We start from the raw sequence: 12,216 nt of genomic DNA on the forward strand, positions 1-12,216 counted from the left end.
CTTATGTTGTGTTTTTCTTTTTTGGCTATTTTTGGTTTTGTTTTCTTTGCGTCTTACAGTGCTCGTTGGCATAAGGGCCAAGGGGAAGAATCTGACATTAAATTTGTGGAAATGAATCATCTAAAATGTTCCAACTGGAAAAATAATGTTAAAACAGGGAATTCAGTACAAACAATGCTTGAGATACATATAATATTTAATCACTCTCATAAAATACCAAATATAACTAAATCTATTATTTACAAATGTAAAATCAATCTAATGTTTAAGCATACGATTCACTGTACAATAAAGACAAACAAAATTCAATCGTACTTAGACAAACTCCCATACTTGAGTAGTAAGCCATGTACATTTTCGTCAAATGTTCACTCAAATATATAAAAACGATGAACAACTTTCACACATTAAAAACTCAACAAAAATTCAAAACAACAACAAAGGCATGGTTCTTAGGAGGCCTAGGAAAATTATCCCAAAACTTTGCCAAAATATACCCTTTTTAAATGTTCTTCAAATTAAGCACTATTTTCATGAAAAAAAAATTCAAGAAATGTCCTATTATTCCCCCAAAATACGATACTTTTTAGTACAATATTTTGAGTCTAGAACCACGCTTGGAAAACATTGAACAAATTTAACGTTACATATTTTTAAATATTTATATTACTTACAATGACAATTCTAGTAATAGACCATTTTTCCCCAATCGAAATAAGGGTGCCATCGTTTTTTTCTCAGCAATCACGCAAGCATACAACTGCCTGCCTTTGCTGCACAGTCATAGTCTAAAACAGCTTGGGTAGTTGCTTCAGCCTCTCAATGTCTAGGATATTGCTTCCAGCCTTCTGCTCCGTGTTTCTACTTGATGTCTTGCCCTTAACCTCCCCGGTCTTAGGTTTCTCAATGCCTTGGTTGTTCTGGCCTTCAGGGGTCCGTGTCTCTTCGTTGTTTTGTCCAGGAGGTCTAGGAGGAGAGGTACTGATCGGGCCGCTACGGGGAGGCTCCTGGCGAGGACTGTTTTCAGTTGATAGCTTCTCGCCGGGCCTTGCATCACTTCCTTTAGTCAGGTGCTGCTTGGGAGATGCTCTGACTTTACGTTTGTTACGATCATCAGAAGCCCTTGGCAAAGTTTGGGCTTGATCGGTCACCTCTTCTGATACAACAGGCACATTCGACAGACCGGTCGTCTTTGGTTTTTGCGTTTTCCGGTGTTTCTTTGCGACGTCTTTCATATTTCGCACAGCTCTGCCTTCTGCAGGCGTGTTTTTGGCAACAATCCTCTGGGCAGGAGTCTCGTCGAAGCCCAGAGCTCGGGCCCGGTCTGGTTTCCTGACTGGCATATCTAGAAGCCCGTACTTCTCCATGTACTTGCGGCTGGCCATGGAGAGGTCCACCGCAGAGGGGCCAGCCCCCGTGCCGATGTCGCCCAGCCCAGTCAGGGCCGTGCGTAGCAAGGGGTTGACCTTAGGCTGGGGAGTCTGCTGACCTTTGAACCCGGCCGACAGCTGGGTCAGCTCGTCCTCGGTCAGGTACTTCATGGCGATGGCATTGGCCTCGTAGCTCAGGTTGGGGGAGTCTAGGTGCACGTCCATCAGCGACACGTAGTTGATGCGGGGGAAGAAGTCGGAGTTGACCATACACATGGACCTGCAAGAGAAAGGTAAAAATCAGTTCATGACATGAATATTCTTCAAATACTAAAAATTCAAAATCCTGAGTGATACGTCTGCTTGCAGGATAAGTAAAATGAATTCTTGAGATGTTATAGTTTATGGTTGTTTTCATAATCTCACGAGCCTGCCAAATTATGATGCAAGTCTAGCATGTTGCATAAAGATCAAATAGAGTTATTGAAATTAGTTAAACAATAGAGTCAATGGTTTGATTTTTTTGGGGGGGGGGGGAGTGGGTCCAATAAATAGAATGGCATCTACCTGTACATGACTGAGTGGTCTACTGCTGTCGGCAAGCCCATCTGTCTGAGCTCCTCCTGGGTTGTCATGGCGTTACCATGGTTACCATCTTCCCCACCCTGAGCCTGCTCGGTCAGCATCTGTTCAACTCTTCCCTGTTGGAACCAAAGACAGAACGAAAGAAATCTCAAAACTTGAACTACTACTTCGGTTGGTAAAAAATCTTCAACTGTCATGCCCTGCCTGTTACTCCTTATACCGCCCAAGACCCTCCTAGCACTGTACGGTTTTACGGAGTTATTGAGTTAGAAGAGGGGGATGGAATCTCAACACTGCGCTTGTTTTTAAGATTGAGAACAAAACATGGAGCCTCTGTCTTAGCCACTCACCAAGAGGTTCTGGTAGAATCTCCTCTCGTCCCTGTACAGCAAACTGACAGGAGGGTCTGCTGATCTAGTTGGACGTTCCTCATCTGATTCTGATGTCTCCCTCTCGCTCTCGGTTCGGCCGTCTTCAGAGCTTCCACCATCATCACTATCGCTACCATCCTCTGTGTCATTACCCCTGGGGTGCCCCCAGCCCCTCCCAGGTGGGGCACAGGTGCTTGCGCTCTCCCCCAGCACGGGACTGTGGAGGCTGTCCATGGGGTACGTCCCCTGGGTTGTTCCAGGGTGTGTGGTCTGGGGTGTGTTACCCTCTCTGCCCGATGTCCACTTGGGGCTTCTGCATGAAAAATAACCATCAGGAAGCTGAAGATTATTCACATTCATCGTCAAAATCAAAGAAATTCGGTGATTGTTTACAAAGGTGAACCTACCTATTTGGGGATGAGGTCTGTCTTGGAGAACCGTCTTCAGTGAAGCTACGGAGATCCACGGCACTGACGTCAAACACCGTGCTTTGTGTGTCATCTCTTGTCTGCTGCATGGGCAGGGTCATTTCAGGGTCACTCTCAGGGTCAAGGGTCGCCTCAGTGTCAAGGGTCGCGTGGCCGTTGCTGGCGGACTTGGAGCCTCTATCGGGGCTCGAGCGAGGTGTCATGCTTGTCGATGCCGACACGCTGGTCTTGACGGGGGGACCGGTTCCATCCGGCCACAGCAGGCTCTTGCCGGTCATGACGGCCATGCTGCATGTGGTCTTGGGAGGGGGCGTGTCGCCACCAGTGCCAGTCGAGACTGAGTGCGTGGTGGGGGCAACGCTGGATTGGGATATGGGTGTGACCACCTGCTGCCCGGTGCCCGACGACACAGGAGGGGCCTGATTGTGATGGGGACTGTGCAAGGGGCGAGACACAGGTGTGGATAGATGAAGACGGTTGGTTTCCTCAGAAGTGGGCGTGGCTGGGGGTGTTACCAACCCACTTGGGATTGGTGGGTTGGACTGTGCGGTCTGGGCCTGCATAAGCATCTGGATCTAAAATTGAAAAGACATCAAACAACACAATAAACAGGCTAGATAAAATGTCTGCTCTGCTTTCTTGAGGCACAACTAGTCCGTGTGTGGAATTTCTTTGAATGCAAAGACAACTTCTGTTTACAGAATTTTTTCGAAGTTTTAGTCAAATTCTTCAGTTTGATCGGGTTCACATACCTGTGCCTGAAGCTGTTGAATCAACTGCTCTTGCCGCCTCAGTTGCGCCATAGTGTCATTACTGTCGCTGCCCCTCCCCCCTCTGGACTGATCTTGATGCTGGCCATTGCTTACCAACGGCTGCTGTGGTACTTCTGGTGTTGTTCCAGAGGGCGGGAGTGGCTCAGATGGAACACCTTTTCTGCCAGTGCACTCCTCAGCGTGGCATGGAGAGTGAGGCTGTCTGTGTGGTATCTCGTGGGGTAGGGAACCATTTAAGCTGGAGGGATGGGGACCAGTTAAGTTGGCTGGTGAGGACTGAACCTGATTTGAATGGAAGCCGCTCGCCTCCCGGACCCCATGAGGTGCCTGAGGGAAACCAGTTAAGGTCGGCGGAGAACCGGTGTGACTCAGGCTATGCGGAGAGGTAACTTGATGAGGATGTTGCATTGAGAAAGCTCCCTGGGTGTTGTGTCCCACGTAGGAAGCACTGTTTGAGGCGTTTGCTACACAGTTTGGTGTGGCATTTGGACTTCCAGGAGAGCCTCTGCTGTTTGCAGAGCTGCCTGATGTACTTGAAGAAGCCTTTTGAGTACGAGGAACGGGATGGGAGGCAGTGTTCCCGGAGCTAGTTGCAAGGATCGGAGATGCTTTGGAATCTCTGAGAGGATGTCTGTTACCTGAAGGGTTATTTGAACGATTGGCATCATGAAATACTACTTGGTGATGCAGAGGTCCCGGGCTTTGGTCTTGAGAAGGTCCCCAAGCCTGTTGAGGTGGTGGATGTTGCAGGTCGGACCTTCTCTGAGCTGTGGGATGCGCAGCTTGGTTACTTTGTCCTGGGCGGGGATGGGGGATCTGACCACCAGCGCCATGCTGGCTTGTCCGAGATGAAGACGCTGGCATTGGATAGGACATCCTTCTTGGAGCTGCGCACCCCTGTTCATGCGATGGACTACTCTGATGACCCCCGACCGTCAAGGGCAGCGTCTGCTGCATGACCTCGCTTCTTCTGGACGTGGGTCTTGGAGGCTTCTGACGTGGGGTGGAATCGCTCCGAGGAGTCCGACTGGTCTGTTGCACCTGTGCTTGCACGGGCGCCCTAGTTTTAACCAATGGCTGTTGGATTCTTCCATTCTGAGCTGGGGAGGGGGTTCTTTTTGGCTTCATGCCAGACTGTGACTGCTTGGTGTTGCCTTGTGAATTGTTGGGAATGGACCGTCTGGATTTATCTCCACCATGAGCCAGGTTGGTGTTGACGGGTTTCAGAGGGCCTGGTCTTCCAGTCGGTGTGTCCACATGACCTGCTTTCATCCCTCTTCCGACGAAACCCCCTCGACCATTTTGACCCATTCCAAAAGGATGGTTTTCTTGTGCATTTTGGACAGGACCCCGCTGTTGGGGCCTGTGCCTTCTACGATCATCTGGTATGTCTGGATTCGAGTTAACCTCTCCGAAGGGGGCGGGGTGATCTGTCGAGGCTAGGGGGTGGGGAGGCTGATCCGACTCTTGTTGGTCCTCTATAAAGCTGTCAAAGATCAAAGACAGCTCTGGCACACTAGGCTTCACAGTTGGGCTCTGTGGAAAAGAGAACCAATGAATATTCGAATATACAGGTTTTCATTCAATTGAATATTCGAATATTAGAATATGTGGCACAGCCTTAGCACACCTTTTGTTCACCATCCGACCTTCACTTCTATTAGATCGTCAAAATTTCCAGCAAATTTTTCTTCAATTTTTACAGTGATCTGTTGGTTCCGTGTGTGGACAGCTGTATCTCCTTTAAGTTCATTAAAGGTATAGTCCATCATTTGTAATTTGTGCATTTTGTTCGTCTGAAGCAACAAAAGTGCTTAAAATCTAAAGAAGGGTACTGAACAACTAACCTGATGAAGTTTCAGCTTCAGCTGTATATTTCAAGAAAAATAACATTCTAGGATCTCGATTTCAAATCAAAAGTTGCTGAATCATGTTTTGAATCGGGCCTGAATTCAGCGTCCAAGACACGTTCTCGCAGAGCCGTTTGCAGCTATGCGATGTTGCGCACTGATCCGATGAATTATAGCAACCGCGCGCGCGTGTGCGTCGTGCCAACGGTTGTACACACTTCGCCGAATAAATAAAAAGAACCACTAACGGAAATTTTCAACGGTGCTTCTTAAGACGCACTTTTGGAAAGGCCTTCTTTCGTTGATTTCTTCAATATGACAGCTTGCCAGAAAAAATAATTTCACAGGGAGTGATTAGTCCCCTTACTATCTTTCAACCAAGTATGTTTTTCAACAATAATTACGCAAGTTACTTTTTGGAAAGCTGCAAATGATGGACTCTGGCTTTAATGATGCAACTGCAAAACAATGATAATACTCCACTAAAACCAGTAATGAATGTCTTACCTTATCAATTAGAGGCTTAGGACTTGGTCTGGGCATATGTACATCTTCATCTGCGGTTGCAATGGTAGTAGGGCGGGGTAGGGGTGCCGGCTTAGGGCATGGCTTACTCTGTTTGGCTTGGCTACTGAAAACAAAATCATGTTAATACTTTTTCCACTTCTTACCGGTAAAGGGACCGAATAAATACCAAAGACCAAGATCAAGAATGGGTGTCCTTGCATGTTAAAGAGGAGCCTAATCCACAGGGCTGGTTGTATTTCCTCAATGGGCCTTATTCACGAGTCGGCCATATTGAATTAAAAGTGAGGTGAAATCTTCATTTTTAGAACTTGTGAAGAGAAATGAAAGCAAGTTAATTTCTAATTAAATCCAGTCTGCTTCAATGAATAATTTACAATTTGTACTTAAACATTCCCTAATGGTTAAAGCCAGATTTAAAAAAAAATTAAAGTAAATAAGGCTGTATTAATGCCTGCATAAATAGTCTGGCGCCATCTCATTCAGCAGTTAACAATTAATGAAATACATTCAGGGAACTCAACAAAAATGGCCAACTCAAGAATAAGACACATACAGCCAAATACTCACAGATGGTTTAAGGGGAAGTGGAGCACCCAGGATTTGGATGGGGGGGGGGGGGGGGCCCTCACAATTTTTTTTCAAATTTGTTTTAGAAGTTTGAAAATCTTGTAATCAGGAAAAATCCTGACAAATCGCACTTCTGCCGCATGGATTTGGAGGATTCTAGGAGAGTTTTGGGGTAAGCATGAGTTTTGATCGAGCTCTTACCACTTAGGAGTGAACTGCCTCGCAGCTTCCATGAAGGCCGCTTTGTTGGGGCCGTCCCTGGCTGGAGTCAACTCTAAGTGGACCGGGGTCCGTGAGGTTTGGTCCATGTGCTGGTGGGAGAAAGAAGAATAGACCAAACTCTTACAGGGACATTACAATATTAAACAAACAAAAGCATGTCAATTGGAAAGAGCATTTCCTCACCTTGTAGAAGTGAATATTTTCTCGGCACCCGACCAACTCAAAGCTGGGCTTGTCGCCATTGAGGCTGCGGCATTCGTAGAATGTTGGCTGGCGGCTTGTTGGTGAGAACATGACGAGAAGGAATCCTTGGTCGCCAGAACAAACCCTGTACCACATATCACCAACAGGATCAACTCATTTGAATTTGAACATTTCCCATCAAAGTTTCATTTACAAACAAATTGAATACAAAATATGCAAATAAAGCTGTTTAACCAGTTCGCGTCGGAGGACGTGATAACAAAAATCTTCAAAAATTGTTGATCTTAATTTTTCATAATTTCAGTCTTTTATCAATTTATAATTTATAATTTCACTCACCGTTCATTGATACTGCTGTTGAACATGTATCGCAGACAACTTGTCCACACGTAGGGGCTACAGATGTTACTTAGACCACTCAGCCATCTTAAACAAAAATGGATACAATTCTTGACTTCTTTTGAATTGAGGAAATATATTTTGGAATCCTAGTGTCAACAACTGAAGATACTGTTTACTGCAGTAACCAACTTCTACTTTTGGAACAGTTACGCTACAAATAAACTATGTTTACGGTCATCAGACAATTGTTGTGAAGGCTGCCAAAATATGTTCCTGATATAGTTAGCCTCTTGTAAATGTCGAAAACTAAGTGCTGACTTGACTTACATTCCAATCAATGGTAAGGTGTAAGCTTTGGGGTCTGACTCCAAAAGCAGTAGAAGCTTGCGTGTCTGATCCATGGTGATATACCTACAAATCAAAAAGAAGACAACCAAGAATTGGAAAAAAACAAATTTCCTGGTCAAAGTCTGAGTTCACTGTAGATGACAAGCTAACTACCTCAATATTATTGTTTCATTTTCTCATTCCATCTCAATTAACCCTCGGAGTCGAGTGACCCAAAAAATCACACCGTGAAACCACATGGAGAACTTTATCACCACACTGTTTCTAGGTCAATAACCCCCTCATCCACAAGATATAGGCAGGTCACATGGCCTTTGTGTGGGCCAGGATTGTTTACGACCTGTCTGAGCTCTGGGCGGCACGAGGGTTGACACAGAGAGATCGGTGGCACAAAGGGGTTGGCCATTAAGATATCCAATTAGTGCACAAAGGCATTAGGTGCCTCTTGGGGCTGCCGTCTTTCAACACTCCTTACTCTGCAGTGGTTAGGGTCTCAATGGGAGTCTACAGGCTTGTGGTGTATTTCAGGGGTGAGGATTACATGGAATCTTGGCCTTATTGGCCCATTGAAAAAAAAGTTATGACCATATTTGGAAAATGTGGAGAATTTTATCACCACATGGCCACACCGAGGGTTAAGCAATGAAGTCTATCTTCAATTATTTTTTCTTTCAACATACCCGCCTTTGGGAGCGCCTTGGATCTCGCTCAGGTTGAGGGGCCCCGTTAGGTTTCTGGCCAAGGCGGTGGGTATGATAGGCAGGGGGTTAATGGGCGTGGCCTCCAGGACGGTACCCATGGTGACGGCACCGACGTGGAGGTTGAAGGTCACGTCGTCGGCGCTGTCATAGCAACAGCAGTGGATGCGGAATGAGAGGATGCCGCCAACGTCTAGAGCGTCGCGGCTGCTGCAGTTGTGCTCAACAAGCTAAAAATAAAACAAGACAGAAATAGTCTGATATTTATCCTAACTCACTAGGCATTTTGGCTGCGAAACTTCCAGAATCATCCACAATCCTCAACTGTGCATGACACCGATGGTGCATTTTTGGCAATATTTGAGGGAAATCATTCCCTGTGGCAGTTGGGTGCTACATTCCTCAATCCTGTTTTCGGGCACCAGATTTGAGATTCAAACTGGGAGCCGTGAGGCGGAACATGGTATTTGCCATTTGTGTTCTTGGGCAAGATACTTTACTACAACTTCATCTTCTCCATCCAGGAATACAAATGGGTTCTTGCAAGAGTAGAGACCAGATTGCCCTGATCTCGAGCTTCTGCATAAAAACTGATCTCATGGCCTGATGAACAGAGGTAAAAATTGTGGAGCATTGGTAAGTGCTCCATGAGAACCACATGTTTATAATTATCAGCACAGCATTATAATTGTGTAAGTCCTGTTCTCGCGTAATTTCTAATGGTGCCCGGTACCTTAAAGGCAGCCGTGAAGTCGTCAGTGCTGTGAGTAGTGGCTGTCGCTTCTTCGTTGACAGACATGGTGAGGGGGATCACATGGTCGCCTGGTAGTCTAGCGGTCGGCATCCGGCCGGACCGGCCCGGAACATCCCGGCCGGGATCGAAGCGGTCAACGGTGATGGTCACTCCTTCCTCATCTGGGTAGCCATTTCAAAAAGATTTGTGCGGTCAACTCAGACAAGACAGATTTGCATACTTTTGGGGGGGGGGGGGGGGTGACATATGGAGATGACTTTTTTGGTCTCGTTTTGGGGATATGCCATTCTTGGATATGCCATTCTTGGGTATGCCATCCTTGAAAAAATATACACGTCTATAACCCCAAAGTAACCCACTCTTTGTTTGATTGGACTAAAAATTTGTATCAAATTGATTATAGTTGTCACTGCATGTGCGAGATTTTTGTTGTTTGGTTACCTTTGTCAGATATGACCGAGCCAATAAGGAAGCATCTGTAAGGACGACCGTCAGACTGCAGTGCATGGCGGTGAGCAAGCTGCACAGACTTCTCCAAAACGTGCAGACTGATGTTCCTGATCAAAAAAATCAAAATCAAAAATAATAATTTCAAGAACCTCACAGCTCCAAACTCACAGCACCGTCCTTCCTAAAATAATCAACAATTTGAAGACACGTGCTGGCACACGTTTTGCGTACTTTGCGCCATATGCGCATAAACATGTATGCAAAGGCATTGTGTTCCACACTCGCAGATCTCACAGTGGTAACGAAGCACCAATTTTTGTTTACGCATGTAATTCATATATTGGAACTACAGGATGAGTGAAAAAAAAAACGAAACCCAAATGACAGGACAAATTTTTGAATGAAGTTTTGCCTGTAGCACTTTCAAAATCTAGGTTATGAAAGCCCAATTGGTGAGCTTTCTTTTAGTACAAGAATCATTCAAATCACTCATGTACTTTGCAATTGCAAGCTATGGAATTTTGAACACAAACATCGTTTTTAAAGTTCTGTCCGCGGATCGCAAAGAAGGTAAGTATTTTTCAGCAAAACGAAAACAATTCACATGCATCCCTATGAGAATTGTTTTCGTTTTGCTAAAAGAACACTTAGTTTTTCTGTGATCCGTGGACGGAACTTTAAAACAGTCTTTGTGTTCAAGATACGGTAATCTGAAAGTACATGACTGATTTGAATAATTCTTGTACTAAAAGAAAGCTTAATGAGCTGGGCTTCATATCCATGGTTTTGAAAGTGCTACAGGCAAAACTTCATTCAAAAATTGGTCCTGCCATTTGGGTTTCGTTTTTCTTTTTAACTCACCCTGGACTTCACTTGATCAAAAGACAGTTTGAAAACCAACTTGCCTGTATTTCGTAAGGTGCAAGACGGTTGGGTCTCCCTTTCGCGTTCTGTCCCTGTAATAAATACACGACACCGCGACAACAGAACGGTTAAGTTAGAATGACAGACTTCAATTGATGATTTCGGCAATGCACGACATTACTAAAAACATGCCAAAGTTTTATAGTTTCAACTTAAGTCCGAAAATGTGGGACTCTCAATACTGCGTATGAGAGTCCAAAATTTAAGATAGTGAAAACATGCAATGGAAGAAAATAGACTGGCACATGAAACAACCAGTCCAACATCCCTTTAGTACTGCATCAGTCAACTGTGTCAGAAGAAACATCTGGTACCCAGCCTCTATTAATTCTACACACTCCTAATAATCGTGCCACCAGACTACTGAATGGTCAATCTTTTCAAAAGTTGGACATGTCTAGTCTTACGCTTCAAATTGGAATCACTTGACTTTACTCTCGGCCTCAAATCCAAAATTTTGAAGAAAATTTTTCTTTTAAAATTTGAATTGAGACCTAAAACTTGGCTGGTGAAATACTGAGGACCTTGTCTTTGCCTCATGAAAAGTTTGGAGAATTTTGTCAGCTAAAGAGTGAGTAAAGTTGGCCTGATTTTGTTTTGCGTGTTTTTCTGAAATCAAGATCCCAACAGTTGAAACCAAATGTTCACCTATGCTGCTGTGGTGGCTCTCGTCAAAACTAAAAAAAAAGGCAATTTAATATTAAATACCGACCATAAGATGTCTTTGGTTGCGGGAAAGTTGAGGGGAACCACGTCCGACCTCGGCTGCCCTTCCGACGATCTCTTCGACCTTTGACCTGGCTTTGTTGGGAAGTAGGCTGATGCCTGGGCGTCGCTAGGCAACTGTCTCCTGCTCACGAGTGCCGTCATGGTTTGGATTAAGACATCAGAAGATGAATCTGTTAAAAAAAAATGGACGTGAAACTGAATGGAAAATATTAAATGCATGCGGGATAATGCTGCTATCTTTTGCCCACTGAGGCAAATCTTGTCCGAGCTTGGGGTTTTTCGGGGTCACTGCATGGCTAAAATATCAATACTCACTAGCGGCACAGTTGTGGTGTCGCGATCACCACACCATGTCCGAAAGTTAATAAAGGCGAAAATTGTAGCTAGTACTTGGACAATACTCACCCGGGGGCCGGCCTAAGCACTAGCAACCAATAATTCAAATTCAAAATTGTAATAATAATTCTGTAAAAATAATAATATTTCTGATTCAATAATGCTAAACACGAACATGGGCCAATTTCTTTTCTCTTATTAATAAAGTTGTGGTCAATGGGAATGACAAACCTCGTAATCATATAGATTTGCAATGCTGTAGTATAGCCATTGAAAAGCGCCTAGTTTACGGTTTCCGTAAAAATAGCCACCGTGTTACAAAAAATACAAAACATTGACAGTACACCGGCATGACCGGCAGCGGGCGCTGTTGCACAAACAATGAACATGACAATTGACAATGCATGAATGACAAATTTGCAAATCAGACGGAAAGCGTTCAGACAAATTAATCTCTATGCCATTAGTGTAAATTCCTTTAAAATATAAAATACAGAAGACAAAAGAAATAAACTAATAAACTGTTACTCTGACTGTCGCTTACAAAGCTGGAAAGTCTTTAAATTTACCAAATTTATTCCGTTCAAAAGCCGCGGTACTTGCGCGCTGATCGCGATGACTAGACTGGTGCCAAACTGCTTCTTCACTGTGCCAAAACTGGTATCGAAAAGCTCGGAACTTTAAAATCGACTATTCTAGTATCGTCTGTTATTGACAGTTTAAGTCACTCAACTAAT

General features: G+C 44.7%; 1 protein-coding gene across 3 annotated transcripts; it reads right to left on the reverse strand.

Moving 5' to 3' along the window:
- Nucleotides 1–177: 177 nt before the first annotated feature.
- On the reverse strand, nucleotides 178–12,201 carry LOC119722446 (SCL-interrupting locus protein homolog). Of its 3 annotated transcripts, none has more exons than XM_038192574.1 (16): nucleotides 12,049–12,201; nucleotides 11,127–11,313; nucleotides 10,396–10,446; nucleotides 9,482–9,597; nucleotides 9,020–9,201; nucleotides 8,269–8,516; nucleotides 7,568–7,651; nucleotides 7,238–7,324; nucleotides 6,878–7,022; nucleotides 6,674–6,783; nucleotides 5,885–6,005; nucleotides 3,507–5,063; nucleotides 2,734–3,329; nucleotides 2,306–2,639; nucleotides 1,938–2,071; nucleotides 178–1,650 (listed from the first exon to the last, which is right to left on the reverse strand). In XM_038192574.1, exons 2-16 carry the CDS (start codon nucleotides 11,282–11,284, stop codon nucleotides 789–791), a joined length of 4,785 nt encoding a protein of 1,594 aa, XP_038048502.1. In that variant the 5' UTR covers nucleotides 11,285–11,313; nucleotides 12,049–12,201; the 3' UTR covers nucleotides 178–788. The 3 variants fall into 3 exon arrangements, with proteins under 3 accessions (XP_038048502.1, XP_038048500.1, XP_038048501.1); XM_038192572.1 differs by having other exon boundaries at nucleotides 5,885–6,008; XM_038192573.1 differs by having other exon boundaries at nucleotides 5,885–6,008; nucleotides 12,024–12,122.
- Nucleotides 12,202–12,216: the final 15 nt, after the last annotated feature.

This window comes from Patiria miniata, unplaced genomic scaffold, assembly GCF_015706575.1.
Source record: "Patiria miniata isolate m_02_andy unplaced genomic scaffold, ASM1570657v1 HiC_scaffold_15, whole genome shotgun sequence".
Classification (NCBI taxonomy): domain Eukaryota; kingdom Metazoa; phylum Echinodermata; class Asteroidea; order Valvatida; family Asterinidae; genus Patiria; species Patiria miniata.

Excerpts from the sequence above, each read along its gene's own strand:
- LOC119722446 (XM_038192572.1), bottom strand. The coding sequence starts at position 11,284 with ATGACGGCACTCGTGAGCAGGAGACAGTTGCCTAGCGACGCCCAGGCA. Across the intron at positions 9,202-9,481 it reads CTCGGTCATATCTGACAAAG|ATGAGGAAGGAGTGACCATC; the intron begins GTAACCAAACAA and ends ATGGCTACCCAG. Across the intron at positions 8,517-9,019 it reads ACTTCACGGCTGCCTTTAAG|CTTGTTGAGCACAACTGCAG; the intron begins GTACCGGGCACC and ends TTTTATTTTTAG.